The sequence below is a fragment of the Canis lupus genome, chromosome 19 (assembly GCF_003254725.2).
Source record: "Canis lupus dingo isolate Sandy chromosome 19, ASM325472v2, whole genome shotgun sequence".
Classification (NCBI taxonomy): domain Eukaryota; kingdom Metazoa; phylum Chordata; class Mammalia; order Carnivora; family Canidae; genus Canis; species Canis lupus.
Window position 1 is genome coordinate 54,670,942 of NC_064261.1, and position 24,062 is coordinate 54,695,003.

Below are 24,062 nucleotides of genomic sequence, written 5' to 3' on the forward strand. Positions count from 1 at the left end.
GGTCGAGGCCCAGCCGCGGGGACGTCCGGGTTCGCCTCCGCGCCCCCGCGCCGCGCCCCGCCCCAGCCCCGGAGCCCGCCGCCCCGAGCGCCGCCGCGCGCTCCCGGCCTCTGCCCCTCGGGACCGGCGGCCGGCCTCTGACTCCGCGTCTCATTGTGCCGCTTCGCCCCGCTCCGCCGACGCCTCGCCGCGGGCCGTCTCCTCGGGGGGCCGCCGGGAGGGGCCCGGGCGCTGCGGCCCGACAGCCCCCGCTCCCCGTCCCCGGGACCCCGCGCCGGAGGGCGGCTCGCCGCCTCACTCACCATGAGGCCTCCACGCTCGGCTCCCGTCCCCGGCCTCATCGTCGGGCTCAGACTGCTCCGCCGGCGGCCACTGCCGCTGCACATACCAACAAGCAGCGATCTGAGTGGCTGGCGCCCGCCGGGGCCAAAGGTTAAAGGCTGCCCTGCGCTGCGGGGCGGGACCAGCGGGGCCAACAGGCTGACGGGCTTCCCCGCTGTCCAATCAGAGTGCGCCTCCGACACGCAGCTCTGCGGCGATTGGCCCCCAGCCTCAGCCTCGCTCGGCGTCGCCTGCATGGAGGGGGGAGGGGGACGGAGGAAGTTTCTGCGCCTCCGCCGGGAAAACTCCACCAACTTTCCCCGGGGGAGGGAGCTCAGACCGCCTCACCCCGCAGGGGGCGGGGCAGTGCGCCTGCCACCTTCACCCCCTCCGCCCGAGTTCCGTACGCCCCACCAACCTGAGGCTGCCCGGGAGGGGGGGTACCCGGCTCGTAGCGGTAGCGGGGCCGGGGCGGGGCGCGCGCTGCCCGCGGAGGAGGAGGGGCGGGGAGGAGGCGAGGGTTCGAGCTCCGTACGCACCAGCTGGAGAGCCCGCGCCGGGGCGGAGGGGGCGGGGCGGAGGCGTGTCGGACGGCGGGGAGGCAAGTTGTGATAGGGGCGGGGAGAACAATGAGAAGGAGAGCGGGGGGCGGGGAGCGAGGGGCGGCGAGCCGCCGGGAGGGAGGGGGGCCCGGGAGGCGCGGGGCGTGCGGCGGAGGAAGGGGGCCGTAGCCCGGCGGGCGCTAGGACCGGGCGCGGCAGGACGCGGCCTCGGGGCGGCGGGGCGCGCGCGCCTGGAGGTGACGCGGCGGGGGCGGGGGCGGGGGTCTCCGGCCGGGACGACGCCCCGCGGGGGGCGGGGACCTGGCTCCCTTCGGGCCCTGCTTGGCGCTCTCCGGGCGCTCGTCCGCTTGCCGTCCTGCCCCCCGAGCTGGGGTCGCGCCCGGGCCCGCGGGCGCCCCGCCTCGCCTCAGGCCGCGCAGCGCCTTCCGCGCCCGGACGCGCACCCCGGTGCACCCCCGCGCCGCCTCGCCGGTGGTGGGCGCGGGGGCGGGGGCCGGCCGCTGATTGGCTGCTGCGGGCGCGGGGCGGGGCCGGGGGCGGGGCCGGGGGGGTCTCGCCCTCCGCGGGCGCGGCGGCCTTTCCCGCCATGTCGTTCGTGGAGACCGGGAGGCGCCCGCCTGCGCTGCGCCGACGTCCCGGCACCCCGGCCGCGTCCGCCCGGCCGGCCTTCGCCTTCCCCGCGGGGGGCGGGTGGGGGGACGCGGAGGGGGACGAGGAGGACGGGTGCGACCCGGTGGCCCGCGATCTGCGGGCGGAGTTCTCGGCCGGGGCGTCGTCGGAGCCCGCGGAGCGCCCGCTGCTCCGCGGGGGCGGGGGCGGGGACGGCTCGCCGGTCCTGCCCGAGAAGCGCAACGGCGTGTTGGCGGCGGGCGGCCAGGGTGCGGCGCGGCGCCGGCCGGTGCGGGTGCTGTCGATCCTGTGCTCGCTGCTGTTCGCGGTCCTCGTCGCCTTCCTCCTCGCCATCGCCTACCTGGTGGTGAAAGGTACTGACGCGCGCCCCCCGCCCCCCGCCCGGCCTCGCCCACCCGTCCCTTGCGGTGTGTTTCCCGAACGGGCAGGGCCGCGCCCGAGGTGGGAGGCCCGAGGTGGGCCAGCGCCGCCTCAGGTGGGTGCTCGGGCGGCCTGCGGACGCCGCGGTGGGACAGGCTGGCCGGCGGCGCCGTGGAGGCGGTGGCTCTGAGGCGATGGTGCTGAGGCGGCGGCGCTGAGGCGGCGGCTGTGGGGCGGCGCCGGTGCCGCGCGCGCTCGGACGGCCGGGCCGCCGCCCCACAGCCCCGGGCTCTGCTCTTACGGATGGAGTCCGTGGCTCTCGGCCGACGTGCGCTGGTGTCGGGGTCAGACCCCTCTGGTCTCCCCGGTCGTTAGTTGTGTTTCGTCGAGTGAGGTTAGACAGCCGCCGGGTGGAACAGAGGACGTGCGCGCGGTGTGCGATCCGGCGGGAAGGCTCGGCCGCGGCGGTCGGAGATCCGCGCGCAGTGTCCGCCCCGCGCTCCCAGGCCCCCGCGGGCCGGCGGGCGGCTCCCGGGAACCCCTGAGCGAGGACGCGGGGCGCGAGCCGCGGTGCAGACGTGGGCGCCGGGCTCCTTGCCGGCGCAGCCCCGCGGCAGGTGGTCCCTGAGCGCGGAGCGGCCCCTTTTCCTCGGGTCACGACCCTTGCGACCTGGGCTTGGGTCCCTTGAGGACGGAGGAAGGGGCCCTAGTAGGCCGCGCGACAGCATCGCAGAAGGCGCGCGCAGGCACCTGGCCGCGCAGGAGCGCCGCCACCTCGAGGTTGAGTAGCCCCGCGGCGGGTGCCGAGAGGAGACCCACAGCCCCCGGGTATTTTCACAGCGACTCCAAGAAGCCCGCTTACTGGGCGATGCGCCCCGACGGACTGGATTTCCCTCGGAAGGCCGCACACCTAGTAGTGGATTCGCGCGTGGACCCTTTTGTTTCCGACTTCAGAGCACTTTCCACAGCTCCACAATATTTTTCCAGGTTTTGAGCTTCTATTTAAATTGTAAAATCGTTTATACTCAAGCCCCCTTTTTTTTGTATTTACAGAGTTACATGCTGAGAATTTAAAGACTGAAGACGACACAGACACTGGGCTACTAGGTATAAACTTAACTCTCATTTGATTTGCTTTGGAGTTCATTTTTATTTTTCCAAGTCATAAACTTAAACTATACAAATTTTTGGATAAAAGAATTAATATTCCCTTGTGCAATTCATGCAGTCTTAAATTTTTTAATTGCATTTGTGTGTGGTAAATTTTATTGGATTTTTTTAATTTGTGTATTTGGTGTGTTTGTGTATACACCACACACAGTAGGAATGCAATTTGAACACCGCTGTGTGTGTGACAAAGACCCAGAGACTAACATTTTCTACTTAGTTCCTCAAAAAGTTTTCCTATACCTTTCCCCAGGAATTAAAAACAAAAAAATCTCCTCACAAACTTAGCAAAGATGACATCTTAAGCAGACCTCAGGAGAAATTTAAGTTCATTATCTCCTTATAAGCAACTTCCTTTTTTTTAAAATGTAAAAAGTATTAGACATACTTGCTTAAGTTAATGATGAAGTCAGCCTCAAGTTTCTATAGAATGTAGAATGCTGTACAGACGACTAGTGAAAAATTGAAGGATTATTTATCTTGTATTTATTACTTTTTGCCAAAATAACTTTGAAGTGTTCAGAACCTGACCTGTTTGGGATATTTTACTACTTTTTGCTGTAATTTATTTGGTTGATCACTCTGAATCGGGGGGAAAAAAAAGGCTGAGATCCTATCCTGCATGTCACCCCCCATCTCAATTTTAGCTAAACTATTTGTCTCTTCAAGGCTATTGGCCTTACAATGATACAAAGTATAGTCTGACTGATTTTGCAGAAGGGGTAAAACCTTTATCTTCAAATTATTGAAACAAATTATGGTTTGTTAGATGTCCCATGAAAACCTTTCTATAGTCTCGACTTCTTGCATGAGAAAATGTACTTTACAGTTGCTCATTCTATCAATGTATGTTGTATATTTTGTCTCTAAAAACAGCCAAGATTATGAGGCATTTCATAGCAGTTATTAAACTGTCAACTTGATGCAACAAGAATAGAACAATCTTAAGAACTAGGGAAAAATTCCATGTTGCTGTTTAAAACTTAGCAAATTTCATTCACATTTATGAAAAGTATAGGTGGCACTTTTCTTCTGAAGGAACAGCTTGTTTAGTATCAAAAGGAATATAGTAAGGCTTTGTCATTGCCCTGCTTCTTTTCCCTCTTCTAGTTTGGTAATACTTTTAGATGTACCTGATAGATATCTAATGCTGTGACAGCAAATAGGAAGATCATTAAGTCTGTGCTGGTGGCATGAATTAACTTTCAGGATTCAGGAACAATATCAGGAGTGAAGAGAAACTGTTGTATCTTTACAGCAAAAAACAAAACAAAACAAAAAAACAAAAAACAAAAAAACAAAACCACCAGAAACAAAAACAAACAAAAAAAAAGCACTAAACAATAGTAGTGCCAAAACAAAAATCCTTATGTTGAAGCAATGCTACAGTGGTCAGATGGAGAATATACTCAACATCTAGTGGACTAATTCAGTCAATTGCCTTAAAGTAGGCATGATTATCTTTATTTTTTTTTAAGATTGTATTTATTTATTCATGAGAGATACAGAGAGAGGCAGAGACACAGACACAGGCAGAGGGAAAAGCAGGCTCCCTGCAGGGAGCTGGATGTGGGACTCCATCCCGGGTCTCCAGGATCACACCCTGGGCTGAAGGTGGCGCTAAACCGCTGAGCCACCCGGCTGCCTGTAATTATCTTTAAAACAAATATTCATTCTAACCTGCAATAGAAAATGCTCTTTTCTAGCAAGAGAATAGAATTCTTAACCTACCTCAGAGAAACAGTGCCAACATGATTAAGCTTCTATAAAGTTGTGGTTACTAAGATAGCACTTACCCTTGCATTGTTCTGAACTGGAATTCTCTCCTGTTGGAAGAAGAAAACAATATAACCTCTTTACAGAAGAATGTTTTGAGTTGACTACTGGCCTCTGTTAAAAGTCCAATTGAGAGCTCATAGTTGAAAATAGGCTATTTGTTTTTTTGTTTTTTTCAAATTTTACATGGATTCAAATCAGCTTTGAGTGAACAAATATAAAGGATTGCTGCATCAGAGTATCTGTGAAGGACTGCCTGTGGAATTATATTCTTACCCGTTTACAAATGGTATAAAAGTTTTCACATGAAGAAACGATCTTTAATAAAAACTGTTTAATTTGTCCACTATTTACAGGAAAAGTGGAATGCAGCCTTTTTAAATCTTATTTTGTTGTATTTCATTGCATTTATTTTGCCTTGTTTGCTAGGTACCTCAAAGGTAAATGTAATATTTGTTTGTTTGTTGTAATGTTTGATTGTTTTGTGTATTAACCTTTTTTTGCTGTATTATTAGTGTCCATACTTGTTACCTTCCTATTTCGATGATTCCTATTTAAATTTTATTGCAAATTGCCTTAATTCTTTGAAAACGAACTGGTTTTTAGAATCAAATAATCTAAGTATAGTAACTGCTTTCCTATGAAAGAACTCTCTTTCTAGACAGGTTAATAAAACTTCTGCACACTGCGGATTTTTTTATTGCAATTTAAGCCTAGTCCAAGATTGGCATAGTTTAGTAAGAGCAGATTTTAGCAGCAGCTCTCATTTTAGTATGCATAAGAATCACCTGTACTTTCTTTAAAACAGTACCTCTGTGGGGCATCTGGGTGGCTGAGTCAGTCAGACACCTGCCTTTGGCTCAGGTCATGATCCCAGGACCCTGGGATAGAGCCCCATGTTGGGCTTCTCACTCAGTGGGAGCCTGCTTCTTTTTCTCTCCCTCTGCCACTCCCCCTGCTAGTTCTCTTTCTCTCTCTCTCTCTCTCTTTTTCTCTCTTTCTCTCTTTCTCTTTCTCTCTCAAATAAAATCTTTAACAAATAAATAGGTGAAAAATAAGAAGTACCTCTAGCTTTTGTTTTAGCTCAGGGTAGAAGCCAAAAATCTTCATTTTTTATAGGTAATGTTGATGCCTCTCAGTTTGAGAAATACTTTTATAGGGTAAGAATCTCTTTACAGGTGTGGTTTGTTTTGTTTTGTTTTTGAAGATTTTATTTTTAGGTAATCTTAATACCCAACCTGGGGCTCAATTTCATGAGGTTTTGATTTTTGGTACTTGTCATTTTTTGACATCTACTAGTTGATAGTTACACTGCCACAAGATTAAGAGTCTCATGCTCTACTGACTGTACCAGCGAGGCGCCCCTAAAAAATGTGTTTAAGAGCAGTTCAAGTCCTTGGGAGTTGCCTGGTGACAGGCTAATAAGGTACAATGTATAAGTGCAAACAAATGCCCCTTAGGAAACATAACTTTGAAAGGACCTGAGACACTGCCATTCCATTCTCTTGTTATCTTTGCCTGAAAGAAGTCTTTATGGGAAACTGTGTATACCTTAAACAAAAAAAGGTTCGTGATGAACATGGTATCAGTACATTTGAGGAGTCATATGGTCTTACTGGCTAATAGGATTAGGCTATCAGTGTTCATCTTCACTGGTGAGGTAGACCAGCCAAGGAGGTATGAGAGATGCTGTCACCCAGTTTTGGTACTCATCTCCCCTAATCTTCCCTCAGTGACATTGGAAAGGCTTTCCTTTAATAATTGTCCTATAAACCATCTCGTAATGTAAGCCTTTTTTTTCAGGGAGGTTAATAAAACTTAAGTTTACTTAGTTAAAAATCACATTTTACTCCTTCTCCCTAAAGGTTATTCTCAGGCCAAATTGATTGCACCAATATACAACATAATGAGTTGTTTAATTTTTGCATATTGGCTTTTGTATCTGTCACATTATCCAAGTTTTATCACTTTTCACACACTTAGTTCTATTTTCCAATTTTTGCCTTTTTTTTTCATAGTCTTATTACAGGGTATGATAAAATGACCTTTTATTTCAGCCAAATCTGAAGTAAGTGTATAAGAAAAATAAAAGGTTTGCCTGTACCAGAAAATGTTTTGAGACTGTTGTCATCAAAGTAAACATGGGACTAGTGCTTTGAGTATGCATGCTGTAAGTATGCCATACAGGAATCGTAATTGCCTTTGTGGAGTTCCTTCAGTCTAGAAAGCTTTTGATTCTTGGTACTTGTCACTCTTTGATATTTCTTAGTTAATAGGTAACTATAAGTCCCTCTTGTGGCTAAGACCAGATTTCTAGCATTTTGCAGTGTCAAGGGCTATTCTTGTTTTTAGCTGCCCATTTAGTTCTGCTTTATGATTAAGATGTTTTCAGGCTTCTAAATATTTACAAAGATGAGTGACATATACACAGTCCAATCAGAGATGAAGCCAATCATTTGAAGAGTTTATCAGTTATTTATTCTGCAGAAAGATAAGTGAGACTCTACCATCATAAGTTCATGATACAGAACACTAGAAACATGGTAAAAATTTCTGAGAGAATGGGTGTGTTGGGAAGTGACCCATTCTCTTAGGTAAAAATTGAAAACAGTCCACTCAGTTTCTTCCTTACAGTGAAAAATGACTGAGACTGTGAACTTAAACTTTTTCCAGCGAATATATGAACCTTGTAATTTCAGGCCACTATGTATTAAGGGTATGATACAGTGCGATTTGCAGCTGGGTGGGTAACTCAATTATTTCATGGAAAAATTCACAAATACATTATTGTATTCTGTGGTGGTGTTTGTAAATTGTGTGTATTGCTTATTCATATTAGTTAAAGAATGATGACTAAGGGGAAAAAAGAAGAGAAAAATAAAAGCCCAACAGGACTGGAAGAATAAAACTAAAATTTTAGATAATTTATCTGGGTTTTAGATTCTATTTATTTTAATCTCTTTTCTATAATGAATGTAACTCTCAATAAGAAAAACTTTAAATTTCTGAATTTAAGTTTAGAAAAATAGAAGTAATACATTCAGCCATTAATATACTATTGAAACTTAACAGTATGCCAAAACTTTGGTTTTTTTGTTTCACCTAGTATTACCAGCCGTCTTGTATTCGTCAATATAAATTATCTCTTGAACCAAAGTTCACAGCAGTATATATTAGAATTTTTGTCATGAGAGAGTTTAGGCACAGCATGGGTTATTAGCAAGATTTATTATTCAGCCAAATTATTAGTCACAAAAATCATTACAGGTCTCCTTATTACATAGAAGCAGTAATCAGAAGCACACATTTGGACCTCTAAATCGCAAGAATTTGGTGATCTGAAGGGATGTTTCTTAGGCTAATGAAGTTAAACTTTAGCTGGCATCAGAATTAGCTAGCTTGTTATGTGAGAAAAATAAAGTACGAGACAGTTTTTCTGGTGAGAATTTGTGGAAAGTGGAATATATATGTGTGTGTTGTACATTTAGTTGTACATAACTAGCTCTGTATATATGCCTATGTTACTTAGAGAACTATAATTTTTAGAAAAGATGCACAACAAACTTAGCTAATTGCTTTTAGGAGTAGAATTGTTGAATTGAGGTAGAAAGACTTAACTTTTATATTCCTTTATACATTATAAAATGTTAGCTCTTGGTAAAGTGGGGTTATGTTATGTCAAGTTTTTAGCTTCTGGATTCTGGAGAAAGGGACTTGTTACAGTTTTAGTTGTTGCTAGCTGCCAACTTGTGTGGCTTTTCTGCTTTTTCACAAACAAATTGAATTACTTTCTGAAGCATGAGCACTTTTAGACCATGATACTACAGTGTATTTTTTTTTACCCTATTACTATGAATTGACTTTTATCAGTGGTGTAAATGTTGATCAGTTCAAAATGAATATGAAATTAAAAAGCCAAAAGTGAAGCAAACAGATTGTGGAACAGCAGTCAGTTTTGAGAACTCAAAAATATTCTTGTATTAATTTTGACAGGTGTCCTGTTAAAGCACCTGAGTGAAAAAGTTTGATGGGCTTTAGAGAGCCTCACATTTTGTTACTTTTTTAATCTATTATTTTGTGTCTTTCTCATATTTTTTAGATGTTTAGAAGTTTCTGTTATTCCACAAGACTCCAAACATAGTTGATTTTTCAGAATTCCTATCTTTTGTTCTGCAGACCTTATGTATTATCTGATATCAAACAGTGTAAATTTGTCAATTCTGTTCTCTCCTTTAGCAGTACTCATCTAAATAATAATATTTGGTAGAATAACTATCTTTAAGTTGTAGCTGCACACTAAGTATGCTGATAATTTTTATTTTGGCCCCCTGTCTGACTGTGTTGACAAGACAGCTATATCTCAGTCTCTGCTGAGGTTCTGTCTACCTAGTTCCAAGCTGGGTTACAGTTCTAAAATCTGACACTGTGCCAGGGCATTAGGATGGGATGCAATGTAGTCCTCAAAACATTTGTTCAAATGAGTTACTGCTGAAACATCTTGCTTTCTGGTCAGGGTGGCCTTTCAGATGTAGCTCTTTTACAACCACGTCACCATCTGCTGTTTCTATGCCCCACCTAGGGAAGAGACAACTATAGTCTTGGCTCTGGGCCTGTCTGCCAAGATACTGTATGTAGCTATGATCCCTCTGTAGTGTTGTATGGCCTTAATCCAGGACTCTGCCAGAAATCCCCAGCAGTACTGCCCCCTCTCCACCTATACACACAAGGGCAGACACACCTCTTTCTTCAAACAAAGAGAATCTTTCTCACCGGCGCATAAAGCCCTCGCTTTCTTAACTCCCTGTACTACAGAAGCATTTTTGTCTGTACCCCAAACAACCCATTATCTCTGCTGTCTATCCAAGATATTTTGTATTGGTCTACCTTCCTCTTACTTATCCCTTAATCATTTTGCAGCATAAAAACCACAGAGACACTGGTTATTTCTTTGTCACATCCTTCTGGGGCAGGGAACATACAGTCCATTATCTCTTTGAAAGGAGGTAAAAGGGAAACTAGTGAGAAAAAATTAAGGTTAATCTTTCAAAAATACATTGCCATAGTATTTTGTAATACTTTGTTGCTCTGAGTTTGTCTTTTAGCTTGTTTTATCAGTCTATTACTGGGCTTCATATGGTTTACAAAGAGCTCGATGCACATATTTCTTAATGCCTCTTGCTAAAAGACATCTTGGTTGTGCATTTTGTGTAACCAGGAAATTTGGCAATTCATTAGTCTTTCTCAACTGTAGTCTTCTTAACCTTTTCCTCACTCCCAGTACTACGGAGGCCTGTGACACACTCCTAAGTAGTGGTGGCTTAGTAAACTCTCTAAGGGACAGTTTGAATATGCATCTGAAAACCATCAAATTAATTTGTTCTTTCTGTTGTCACTTTGTTGATTTCCCTCATTCTTCCATTTCTCAACCTTTTCCCCCTTCCTTGAGTCCAGTATAATACCATTGCTTTTGATTTTTTTTTTTTTTTTAAATCATGAGCGACACAGAGAAAGAGAGGCAGAGACGCAGGCAGAGGGAGAAGCAGGCTCCACGCAGGGACCCCGACGTGGGACTCGATCTCGAGTCTCCAGGATCACACCCCCGGGCTGCAGGCGGTGCTAAACTGCGCCACCGGGGCTGCCCCATGCTTGTGAATTAAGATTTCTTTGAGCGGAATCCCTGGGTGGCGCAGCGGTTTAGCGCCTGCCTTTGGCCCAGGGTGCGATCCTGGAGACCCGGGATCGAGTCCCACATCGGGCTCCCGGTGCATGGAGCCTGCTTCTCCCTCTGCCTATGTCTCTGCCTCTCTCTCTCTCTCTCTCTCTCTCTCTGTGACTATCATAAGTAAACAAACAAACAAAAAAAAGATTTCTTTGAGAAAAATCTTCCATTCTTCTACTCTGACTGACACTGAAATCTAGGGTCCCAACCCATTTGTAAATTGGGAGTTAACCTTTGTTCATATACTCAGGAAAATTGAAGAATCAGATTAGGTTGGTTTATAACGTTTATAGGAAAGTTTAAAAAGTAGACACTGGGATCCCTGGGTGGCGCAGCGGTTTGGCGCCTGCCTTTGGCCCAGGGCGCGATCCTGGAGACCCGGGATCGAATCCCACGTCGGGCTCCCGGTGCATGGAGCCTGTTTCTCCCTCTGCCTGTGTCTCTGCCTCTCTCTCTCTCTCTGTGACTATCATGAATAAATAAATAAAATCTTTAAAAAAAAATAAAATAAAATAAAATAAATAAATAAAAAGTAGACACTGTAAAATTAAGTCATGTCAAAAATGAAATAAAAAATGTCAAGACATTTTAACTGAAGTTTTTTTTTTTTTAATTTTTATTTATTTATGATAGTCACACACAGAGAGAGAGGGATCTCTCTGTTGGGATCCCACTGTTGGGATCTCTCTGTTGGGATCCCACTGTTGGGATCCCAACAGTGAAGTTTTTTAACCACTTTCCCGTAGTTGAATTTTATAAAGCTGCCGATAAGTTATATTCATAAGTTGAATTTGTACTTTTTACATGTTAAATAATTAAAATATTTATAATTATTTTTAATCATTTTATTAGCTTATCATTGAATTGTTAAGATATGGGCAGCCCGGGTGGCTCAGCGGTTTAGTGCCTGCCTTCGGCCCAGGGCGTAACTCTGGAGACCCAGGATTGAGTCCTGGGTCGGGCTCCCTGCATGGAGCCTGTTTCTCCCACTCCTCTGCCTGTGTCTCTGCCTCTCTCTCTCTCTCTCTCTCTCTCTCTGTGTCTCTCATGAACAAATAAATAAAATTTTTAAAAAATGTTAAGATATTAAATGATATGACTTCTTTTTTTTTTTTTTTTAATTTATTTATGATAGTCACACAGAGAGAGAGAGAGAGGCAGAGACACAGGCAGAGGGAGAAGCAGGCTCCATGCACCGGGAGCCCGACGTGGGATTCGATCCCGGGTCTCCAGGATCGCGCCTGGGCCAAAGGCAGGCGCCAAACAGCTGCGCCACCCAGGGATCCCAAATGATATGACTTCTAATTGTGCTTTAATATTTTACATTTTTGCATGGGTTTGCTTGTAGTAAGCCCAAATCTCTTGTATCACTTACATGCAAATCAGAAGTTTAGAAATATACATGATCTTCTGAACATGAAGATACTGGTTTAATTTAAATTGCTTTGGTGTTAATAATAATAAAAGTTTTCCTTCTCTCTTCCCATTAAGGGTTCTGGACTCTACTTATAATATCTCTATCTGCTGGATTCTCCTGCTGTAGCTTTTCTTGGACAGTGACTTATTTTGACTCTTTTGAACCAGGGATGTTTCCTCCTACTCCTCTTTCACCTGCCAGGTTCAAGTAAGTATTCCTGTTTATTTTTATTTTTTAACCCATTCCAACTCTGTTGAAATGCTAATACAGAAAGGAGCAAGAAGCTTCTAATTTATAAGATAACGTGTTGAGGTCCCAACATCTATAAAATATAAATGACTTCAGGTTTTCAATTTGACTCAGCCTTTAGATAAATGGAGAATATTTTAAATTCCTTACCTAGATAATGCAATGATTTTTTAAAAAATTCAAGAAATTCAAGTGATCTAAGACATAAGAAACTTTGGTATTTGTTCCTTTGGAATGGAATCTCATTTAAACAGTTTATGAAGGCTAAATTTATATCGGCAATGTGAAAGTTTTACTAAATGCATGTATAAATGGTCAGATTTATATCAACTTAATAATTGAATTGGACTTTTCCTTAGATTTCAGTTTTGTGTAATTAGCAAGCATTTATGGCACCCAGTTTATATGTCTAGATGCGTTTCACTGTGAAACAATATTTTTTTGGTCTGTGTTTTCTGTATTTCAAAAGACTTTCAAAAAATTCAGTAGATGGTTGTGCTAATCTAGTTTATTTATGTCAGGAAAACTCAAATTATAAATACTTCAAATTTCCAAATAAGAGTTTCTAAGACGTCTAGTTTATTCTACAAACTGAAGGGTTGGGGAAAAGGTGAAGAGTAGAAAACAAATTCTGATTTAAGATATGTATGTTACCAGAGTATTACGGTTGTTATTGTTGCTGTTATTACTACCAGCTCCAACTTACTTCATGGAGAGCTTGTAGAGACCAAATAAAATCTATTTGAGGGACTCTATAAATAGGAAGTTTAATATTAACTATATTTATTAATAATCATTGTTATTACCAGCTCTTATTATTAGTGAACTCATATTTTTTTCCTTATAAATCTGTCTTTAAAACTTCTAGCTTTACTTTAGATGACGTGTGTGTGTATTTTAAACAGCTTAATAAATCCCTGTCTGTATATGAAACAAATCATATACTTACCAATAAATTTTGTATATGTGTGTTCAAAGTGGTTAATGAGTAATTAATAATCTAAATTGACTAAGTTATACCTAACAGTGAAATAATTTCATAGTTTGTATGACCATTCAGTTGCAAAGTTAATTTTGCTATGTGATATTGTGTTTAATTCAAATTTATATTCTTGCTACCTGATGACATTAATTATTTGATAACAAGATGTATGTATCCAATGTCGATAATATAATGAGACTCCTTTCATAAGCCACCAAAAACCATAATCCTTTTTTTTTCCTTTTATTTCTTTTTAACTCACTTCTCTCCTGATTTCCAGCCCTACAATTTTAGCTGGTTAGCAGAGCTGGCAGCCTAGATATCAGAAAGCACCTTGCATTTAAAGTTATTAAGACTCTAGCTGGTCTTAAAGACCTCGGTCTCCATCCACTTAACAAGGCTTGAAACCCTTATTCAGTTTATTTATCCTTTGCCAAATGTACTCATTCCTGCTTTTTGAAGTGTTACTGGAATACTTTATCTTTGCACCTTGAGCGTTTTTGCCCTTTTTAAGGCCTTGGCCGCTGAACTTCACTCCTTGGTCTCCCTTAGTCCAAGCTTTCGCTCTTCGAATTCATCCCGTATTTTGTTACCTCTGTTAAAACAGATCTTAGTCACAGCTCTTCCTTGTGAAGAGCTTCAGCAACTTTCCCACTGCCTTCAAAATGATGTCTGACTCTCAAGTACAGCAGAACAGTCCTTCCCCAAGTGATCCTACCCCACTTTTCCAGCTTCATCTTCAGCTGTTTGTCCAGTGCACCCTACTCTGTAGCCACATACCAGATTACCTTGACATCCCTTGAATAAACTCTGGATTTTTGAGATGCCTTGACTTTACTCTTACTGTTTTCTGTTCCTGGAATATGTTTTTCCCTTGCAGATATTTTTCTACCCTCACCAGAATTCATAAATCTTATAGATGTGAGAAGCTTTTGGAGTTAGAGAAAAAGCATTTCGGTGTTTTAAATAACTGTAACTCTGTGGGTATTTAACTGATTTCTTAAAAAATTATCTCTGCATTTCAGGTTGCCTGGGTAACTCAGTCAGTTGAGCGTCTGACTCTTGGTTTCAGCTCAGGTCATGATCTCAGGGTCATGGGATCAAGCCCCCATATTGGGTTCTGCACTCAGTGGGGAGTCTGCTAGAGATTCTCTTTCTCCTTCTGCCCATCCTCCTGCTTGCACACATGTGCCCCCCTCCCCTAAAAAATAAATACATAAATATTTAAGAAAAATTATCTTTCCATTTTTTATTAAACTAGAACCCATAGTGATAGACTTGTTTTCAGTGTGTTATTAGTCATTCAATTTTTTTTTTAAGATTTTATTTTTAAGTAATCTGTACACCCTATGTAGGGCTTAAATTCACAACCCAAGATCAAGAGTCTCATGCTCCACTGACTGAGCTAGCCAGGTCCCCTTACTCATTTAATTTTAATATGAGATAGTGTCTGATTAGAGACTTAGACTGCATATTTTTTAATACAGCCCTAAAGCCACAGTATTGAAAAATGTTCATATATATAAATTTGGATTCCTTTCAGTATGTAAGTTGGATAACTTAATTTTATATGTGATAAATCAATTATTAAATATTCATGGCCGTGAGTGAAACTATAATTTAAAATTATCTTGTGTTGATATAGACACAGCCCAAAAACGGCATACAATAAATATAGTGATGGATGATGGCATAGTAACAGAAATCACAGACAAAAAAGGCATATAAGATAGTGATAATTGGTAAAACTAAGTTTTATAGCAAAAACTCTACCTTCTAGTGCTTGTGGGAAATAATGCAGTAACTACTTCAGAAATGGCAAAATAAGTATATTCTCTATGTCACCAGTAGAATGAGAGCTTGCACAGGGAAACAACTTCTCTACCTTTCGTGAAAGTTGAAATCTTCAAACTTTATTTTCTTAGAAATCAGATTGATATATTTCATTAATATGTAATATGCATTGATAAAAATATGTTTGTAACAGGCTATGTATTCTTTTATAACTTAATGATGTTAATATATAGATTTTTATCATTATATGAAAAATGCAAATTCTTTGTTGAAAATTCAAAAACAAAAAAAAGGAAAATTTATGAACAGAAAGTGACTGCTAACATTTTAATGTATACCTTTCCATTCTTTGCATATTTTAAAAATTAAAATTGGAATCATAGTATACATACTGTTTTATAAACCATTTTTTTTTTAATTTTTTATTTATTTATGATAGTCATACAGAGAGAAAGAGAGAGAGAGCCAGAGACACAGGCAGAGGGAGAAGCAGGCTCCATGCACCGGGAGCCCGACATGGGATTCGATCCCGGGTCTCCAGGATCGCGCCCTGGGCCAAAGGCAGGCGCCAAACCGCTGCGCCACCCAGGGATCCCTATAAACCATTTTTTATTTAACATTATGTTGGAACATTTTTCCACTCAGTATTTCTTTTGAATTTTCAGTGTTTTAAATAACTTTAAAGACTGGTCATGATAGATGTCAGCTTATTTTTTTAAATCTAATATAAATGATAGCTAGATTCTAAGATAGTTAACCAAATCCCTGTTTAATAAATTAAGTAGAAACTAAAGAAAAGCAGGTCAGTTAAAAATCATAAAATGAAGGGACTTTTTTTCTTTATATTTTTACTTTCTAGCTCCATGAATATCAAACATGAAGAGAGTAAAATAATCGTGCCTAATTGGTTTGTTAAAAAATCATTATTTTGCTCTCCTTTGCAGATTTTAAACATTTAGGCCTTTTTTTACCCCTCAAACAAGCTAGTTGGTAGAAGTTGGAGAAAAAAATTGAGAGGACCATGTTTACTGTGGCTCTCAATTGTTTATCCCTAAAAACACAAACTCCTTAAGGAAAGAAAAAAAAACATTTATTGATAGTAAATATTATATGAAGGGTCTAATGAAATCAGTTTGAACGAATAATTCATTGGGAGAGTTGAGATTAGAAATCAACCCTTGTATTAAAATAATTTTTCATATTTAATTCTATTATATTTGTTGGATATTTTCTTGATTGAGGCTACTATAACAAAGTACCATACACAGGGTGGCTTATAAACAACAGAAATTTGTTACTCTCACAGTTGTGGAGACTGGAAGACCTGTATCAGGGTGGCAGCTTGGTCAGGTTCTAATGAGAACTATCTTCTGGGTTTGCAAATGTCCTCCTCATTGTATCCTCACAAGGCTGAGAACAGGTTTCACTCTCATGATCTCATCTAATCCTGATTTTTACCCCCAAAGGCCCCGTCTGCTAATGCTATCACATTGGGAGGTAAGGTTTCAACATAGGAATGGCAGTGTGGAGAGGGGTACAACATAGTCCATAATAAAATTTAGAAGTTTTCACTTGTAGATAAGCACAGGACCTTTAGGGAGTAACAAGATAAAGAACTTAGCAAGGTATGTTTTCAGACAGATAATTTAATGGACTTCAAAAGGCATATTAAGAAAAATTGTTATCCTGACAGCAAACTTTGCTGATCTGAAAGTATATTGTAATGTGATACACACAGACTTCTCTATTAGGAAGCACTTTCTTTGTGTTTTTGGATCCATTATACTTATAAATTATTTTCTTAGTTGCTTCTGAACGTAGGTAACCGTGTAATGGTAACCTCTTAAATAATGAGACGAGGCAGTAACTTTTGATTACTTGAAGTATCTTTATAGGCTTTCCCACTTCTCACTACTTTATAACATTACTGCTCTTTGAGACTACTTAATGAACATCTCCAGTTCCCTTCTCATTAGTTTTCCCTATTCATTCATTCAGTTTTCTCAGTGATTTCCAAGCAGGCAAATATAACAATATATGTGATCAGTATTTCACATTGTGATGATCTGCTTTAATTATAGTTTCCAGCAGTTACTATATCTAGGTATGTGACCTACCCAAGCAAAGATACTACACTATTTAATTAAGTCCTCCTGACTGGGGAGGTATTAAGATATGAAGCTGCATTTTTCCTGACAATGAATTTCACATTACCTGTGCCCCATCTAGTGGAGCAGTGATGTAGCTGCAGGTTTACAGTTATCCAGCACGCTAAAAATAAAAACCATTCCGTTATTATTATAGGTCCCACCTACAGTAGAAATGTTACCTTATAGTTTAGAAATAAATTTAGTGGAAAAATGATAATGTAAGTGGTGGGTTTGGCAAACCACACAATGTAGAAAGCTTCTTTGGTTTGTAATTAAGAATCAAAATATTTAGTAATAGTGAAATGAAAAATAGTGAAAGAAGTAATTAAATTTGTCTATCTTGTAATTTTACTTGGAGTCAAGGGTCAACATTATTGAATTAAGGGTGTTCCTTCATTACAGTCAATAGTTAACAAGTCTTATTGTTGGAATGAAAAACGCATTTAGATCAAAATTAAAATTTAACAGCATATGACTGTAGCCTTCAAGCCAAGAAGTTAACTTTGTAAGGATAGGGTTATTATTTTGTGCTAGAAATACCCACAGAGACTTATTTCAAGAAGAAAAAAAGAAATCAATGCTTGTTTCCAAAGTTACTAAAGATGAGCTGTGTTACAGAAATTGAGTAGTACTGAAAATTTCAAATTTTAGCCTAATCCTGGTCAAAGGTAATATAAAAATAAAATCTCTGGTTATATGGCTATCTGAATCCAAAGTCTAGATCACTGCATCTCTTGCTGAGAAATTGATTTTAAATGATATTTCTCCCTTTATTTTGAGAAATATTTTACAAATAGCATATCATGCATTCACAGTGTTGTAGATTTTAGAGAATGTCTCAATTTTTCATAAATCCTCTGTTGACTTCTGTTTTAAGAAATTTGTCATCATCAATCTTATAAGTGAAGAGTCCTTTTGAGGGTAGAATGAATGAATGATTGTAGTTATGACTTTTTAGATGCAGGGTTCATGGTCAAAAAGTAAGGAAACTTTACAATTATTGGTACTATGCCATGATTTCTACAAATGTGCTAATGAAGAGTAGTGTCTTTTCACTAAACCTGCTTTAAATATCATCTATAGAATTTGGCAGTCTACAGTGTTTCATAGTTAATATACAGAACAGGAGCTGCTATCTGCTGCCTTCCTGAAAGTGTTGGTCTTTTTTGTTAGGATCACTCTGAGTTATCTGCCTTTCTATATCTTCTTCCAATCACAAATGATATTTGGTAAATATGAAGATACTCAGTTTCAAAAAACACATGCTTTTAATTTTAAATTTAATTTATTTCTACAAAGCTTTGGTTTTTTTTTTTAAATAGAAGTGTATTGCCTTACAATGCTATTTGGAATATGAAAAGTAAAGTAGAAGTGAGAAAGAAAAGGGAACAGTTGGTTTTTATGTGAATTGCTTTTTGGTAAACTGTTTTTGGTAACCATTTTACAGACTACAGATTAACACATGATCTGATACTCTTGCATGTGTTTGTTTGTTTTTTTAAGTAGGCTCCATGCCCAGGCTGGAGCCCGTTGCAGAGCTTGAACTCACAACCCTGAGATCAGGAGTTGCTTAACAGACTGAGCCGCCCAGGCACACTTGTATTATTTTCTATGTATAGTGTCTGGAGTATAATCAGATGTTGAAATATTTAAATTTCATAACATTTGTATATGATTATGTGTCATTGTAGAAGGGAAGCATACAATGAGTTAAATATTTAATCCTAGAGAATTCCAGTTTTAGGATTGGCATTGATGTATTATATTTTTTCTCTATTCATCATGAGGCTTGTTTTTCTGTTATTAAAGAGTTTTCTCTAACTTTTTGTTCTTGACTTTGGGGGCTTTAATTCTTGGGGGTTGAGAAGATATGGGCAAACACAATAGTAAAATCATAATAGAAATGGAGTTATGGATTCTTGGGTAGTATCATGAGTCTTAGAGGTATAGGTAAGTGGGTGATTTAGTATTTAAATTAGAAGTCCTTTTCCAAGCACACTAGACTGAACATTGAGCACAATAAGTTGACTCTACAACTTTTTTATATAGATTTTGACAAGCTGCCTCTTTGTTCAGTCAGATTCTTTGTTGCCTTGGACTAATGAAACAGATGTCAGATGGCTAATTGCAGTAGGAAAGAAAAGCTACTGACAAGAGATAGATCAAAAACTTGGCCTTGATATTTGAGCATCATGAAGTTTTATTATCTGGGTACTGTTTGGAGCCATCAGTGGCAGTGTGGTCACTATAAATGAATATATTAATGGTGTTGCATTAATATATGGCTTCTTGAGGTGAAGGGTTAAAATATATGCATGTTGTATATTCCATTACTGTTCTAAATGGAGATTTAAGTAGATGTAACAAAATCCTGTAAGAAATCATATTAACCAATTTGGTTTCCTTGTTTTCATAAAGTAAGGTAGCAAGTGACTATTTGCTTTGTACCTGTTTGCTATGGCTTTTGCTTATGCTAATTTATAAATTTATAATGTTTTATATATGGGCTACTGAAAAGGCATAGGTCCATATGCATAGAACAACAATGATAAGAAATACTTGAGAGATAGTACTTGCCAGTTTTGTTCTTGGAACTTTTTATGTGTCAACAATCTTTGTAAGTCATAAAAGGCAGCCTGGTATATGAAAGGCCTTATAGGGATGCTTGGGTGGCTCAGTGGTTGTGAGAGCCTGCCTTCAGCTCAGGGTGTGATCCCAGAGTCCCGGGATCGAGTCCCGCATCGGGCTCTCTGCATGGAGCCTTATTCTCCTCTCTCTTCCTATGTCTCTGCCTCTCTCTGTGTCTCTCATGAATAAATAAATAAAATTTTAAAAAGAAAAAAGAAAAAAAAGTCTTACAAAACAGAGGAGGTGGCTTCCAGGGCGCCTGGGTGCGTGGCTCAGTTGGTTAAGCATCTGCCTTCAGTATTTTCTTGAGATTTTTTTTTTAAGATCTTATTTATTTATTCATGAGACACACACACACACACACAGAGGCAGAGACACAGGCAGAGGGAGAAGCAGGCTCCATGCAGGGAGCCCGACGCGGGACTCGATCCCGGGTCTCCAGGATCAGGCCCTGGGTCGAAGGTGGTGCTAAACTGCTGAGCCACCAGGCTGCCCTTAATTGAGATTTTTTAAGCTGGACATCTGACTGTGGCCTACTACTAGCTGTCAATTATCTTTTCTTGAGTAATTGTTACTTATTTTGCAATTTTATCCTTTCTGTTCTTTTTCTCCCTTTCTATTCTTTTGATGTAGACATTCTTTCTTTAATGAAATAATGTGGATATTAGTTCAATTTTCAAACATTGTTTTTGGCAAAGTAAAAGTTTGGCAACAAAACACAGTTTCATTTATTTCCTTTTTTCAAAATAATTTTTTTTAACTGACTCATAAAATCCAAAGACTTGGGATTTTATTATTCTTGTATCTTGTGTACTATTTGCCCTGACTTCCTATGGAATGAAGACTTTGCTTAATCAAGATGGTACTCCGCACAGATAGAAATTTTGGGGCATTTTTCTATCTCAAAAATGTACTCTGTGTACTTTCGGGGCAGCCCAGGTGGCTCAGTGGCGCATGAAAGAGTAGGGAATTGAGATTATAAAGGACTTCCAAGTATAAAGTAAGGGGTGACCTTTCCCTTAATGAGAGACAGTATTTCCTAAGAGAGGGAAGCTTGCTTTTTAAAATCCTAACTCTTCTGTCCTAAATAGCACTCATAAAGTTAGTTGGAATACACACAACTTTATCCTCTCCAGCAATTTCTAATAAGTAATCTTCAATAAAAAGAATACAAAAGTTGTATCATTTTATGTTTTTGAGAGAAACGTAAGAGGAAATGCTTTGCAAGTAATTGAAATGCGGTGGTGTTTAGTATTTTCTTTCAGATTTTGGGTTTGGTTAAGAACTTTTGATTCCAGATAAAGAACTGAGAGCTATTCCTACCAAAGCTCACACAGCTTAAAATTCTCTATGAATTAGAGATTTCTTGGCTAGGCATAGAATGAAAAATAAAAGGCGGCTCAGGAGTGTGACGGGGGACGCGTGAGTACGGGGCTGGCTCGTCCTGTCTCCCCTGAGCCCGCCAGACACAGAAGCAAGTAGCCAGTTGGTTCTTAACGTAGGGTCTGGCTCAGCCCCTCACCCTGACAAGCGCGGGGAGTGTTCTGCTGAACACTGAAAGTTCCTAAAGATGAGCAAAGAGTATTGTTGCATTAGTTAGTGGAAAGAATGTTAAAGAAAATGTAGTAAAATTGCTGTAAAATAGAGGAATCAAATGTCAGGGGAAATCTGTGCACATAAGCTAGTAGGCATGCGCATAGTAATCATAAAATAAGAAATGTGTCTTTGCTGATACCTAGGAACTCATTGAAAGCCAGTTCAATTAAGTAACCTGTTAAGTTGAAAACTGGAATGTCGGGCAGCCCCGGTGGCGCAGCGGTTTAGCGCTGCCTGCAGCCCAGGGCGTGATCCTGGAGACCCTGGATCGAGTCCCACGTTGGGCTCTCTGCATGGAGCCTGCTTCTCCCTCTGCCTGTGTCTCTGCCTCTCTCTCTCTCTCTGCATCTCTATGAATAAATAAATAAAATCTTTAAAAAAAAAAAAAAAGAAAACTGAAATGTCTATAAAAGACATAATCTGATTTATGATACACAAATGGACAAGTGCTATTTTTAGCGCTTACAAGAGTAAGCACTAAACTACTAAAGAGTAGTTTCTTCATGTAATCTAAAAATGGTACAAACAGGATATATTATTTCAGGTTGTACCTGAAATAATTCATATATTTAGTTCTGAGTGAGAACAAGGAAACAGTGCTCATTAATGAAAGAACATGCTTCTAACAAGATTTATACTGTAGAATTAGGTTATGATACACTCAGTGACTGAATCGCAGTAAAGAAATACAAGGGATTAAATTGAACATTTTGCTGAAATGAAACTGAAAAATCATATTTGACTACAAGGACAGTTTTTGATAGAGAACTTGAGGTCACTCTATTTACTAATCCTGCAAATATCCAATACTCTTTTTTAACATATACTAAAGTATAAAATATTAGGGAAACATTTTTAGGTTGTAAGCATTTTCAGTAAAAACTGATGGTGTTTCTGTTATACCAAATTACATTTCCTTTTTTTGTTCCCCCCTCCCCCCACACAGGAAACTGACTGGACATTCTTTCCACATGGGCTACAGCATGGCAATTTTGAATGGCATTGTTGCTGCTCTTACTGTAGCATGGTGCCTCATGTAAACCCACACCGAAGCACTATTTTTGGCAAAACTTAGTCATGATCGCTTTGTAATAACAGGGAAGAACATCATTTGTCTACTGAGAAGACCAAGAAACCTGCTGTTACGTGGTTCAGATACATGTCATATCCTCGTCATTATGGAGGACCTTCCTTTTTTTTTTTTTTTTTTTTTTTTTTAATGGAGGACCTTCGTTAGCACCATTCTAGAATTTAGGCATTTAGAATATCTGAGTGTTAAATTTCAAGTAATTTCTTAAAAATGTAAGATGTTTACCTCATCTTTTTACTTTTGTGTGCGTTGTCCTTATAAATTATAGAAAACATTTTAATTGAATTCAAACATGAAAACTTGAATATAGGATAATGCTATGTATAATACTACATTTTTGCTAAGAAATACTAGTAGTACTGTTTAAATGAGATAGAAATACTTCTTATTTATTCATGATACTAGAAAAGCAAACAATGCCAACTATTTCAACATTTTGTAGAAGCTACTTTGAAATCAGAATATTTAGTTTTCAATAGTCATAATCAGTGGAAGGTGCATTTATATTTTTAAAGGAGGTATAATTGGTATGTGGTTTTTTTTAATATATTTTCCTACTACATATTGATTTTGTATGTTTTTAAAATTGCTACATCTAGATAAATGTTATTTTTTAGCTGGTGAAAGCCTAATACCTACCATTTTAAATAAATACTGTGTTTTTTTTAAAAAAGCAAAAAAACACAAAAGACAATCTGATTTTAAAATTAAGTAAACCTATTTTCGCAAAAAAAAATACTTAAGGCATTAAAATATTGAGAAATTTGAAGTTGTTCACTATTTGTTTCCACAGTTGGAAATATTTGTCTTGGTGTATACATGATTACTCCGATAGAAATGGTATTAGTTTGTTTTTAATAAATATAAATCTGAAAGTTTTATATTTAGAAATGCTTGAACTACTTTGTTTTTAATCTCAGAAATTTAGTTACCAAAATAGAAAAGGTATTTTGATAATGTATATATGTATAGTCTTTTTACATATAGTTTCATAATATTTATATTTAAATGTTCTTCTACAATTGTTTGTTTTTGTTTTATAGTAATAAAGCTTAATTGTTCCCACTTCTTTTCTAAATACCTGTTTGGAAAATACAATTTTAGAAAGATGAACTATTTAAAATACTGTTTTCCCTGGCCATAGAAAAACTTATATTAGGAAGGCATTGTGTAGCAAAACTACTTATTCAGGCCAAATGGGAAAGGAGTATGTGCAGTGTGTTCCTGTTTATCTACTAAGTGTTGTTACTGAGTAAATGATTTAATGATATTCCTAAAAGTCTTAACACTTTTTTTTCCTCTCTAAAACTTCCCATTGGAAATGACAGATGCGGCTCCAATTTAAATTATCTGAAGTGGTTAGATTAATAGGGGTGGGAGGTATGTGTACGTGTGTTTATATACACTTATATACATATACAAATCCTGTGGCTTAAAATATCCCTTCCAAAGTGGTCAGAGTGAATTTATTTTCACTCCCTGCTTTTCTCCTCTCACCCTCCCAGCTCTTCCATTGCCATGGAATGTACAGGTAACAAAATTAGTTTTTCTTCTTTCCACCCTTCCAAACTCCCCTCCCCAACCCAATTTGCATAGCTCCTTCCAGATTTTTTGTGTCCT

The 24,062-nt window shown here is 40.2% G+C and overlaps 2 protein-coding genes across 6 annotated transcripts in view; one reads left to right on the forward strand and one right to left on the reverse strand.

Annotated features, from left to right (window-relative positions):
• The window catches only part of PRPF40A (pre-mRNA processing factor 40 homolog A), a 59,421-nt gene extending 58,548 nt beyond the window's left edge, over window positions 1-873 (reverse strand). The window contains exons 1-2 of one of the 5 annotated variants that reach the window (XM_049097120.1): window positions 740-873; window positions 303-572 (exon numbers count right to left, since the gene is read on the reverse strand). In XM_049097120.1, the coding sequence (XP_048953077.1) occupies window positions 303-386 (84 nt within the window). In that variant the 5' untranslated portion in view covers window positions 387-572; window positions 740-873. Of the gene's footprint in view, window positions 1-302; window positions 689-739 lie in introns of those variants that run through there. The other 4 variants (XM_025468989.3, XM_025468990.3, XM_025468993.3 and 1 more) reach the window with 4 other exon arrangements.
• Window positions 874-1,455: 582 nt separating this feature from the next.
• ARL6IP6 (ADP ribosylation factor like GTPase 6 interacting protein 6) lies at window positions 1,456-23,712 on the forward strand. Its single transcript, XM_025469000.3, has 4 exons — window positions 1,456-1,867; window positions 2,928-2,981; window positions 12,028-12,160; window positions 22,299-23,712. Exons 1-4 carry the CDS (start codon window positions 1,471-1,473, stop codon window positions 22,390-22,392), a joined length of 678 nt encoding a protein of 225 aa, XP_025324785.3. The 5' UTR covers window positions 1,456-1,470; the 3' UTR covers window positions 22,393-23,712.
• The last annotated feature ends 350 nt before the right edge of the window (window positions 23,713-24,062 follow it).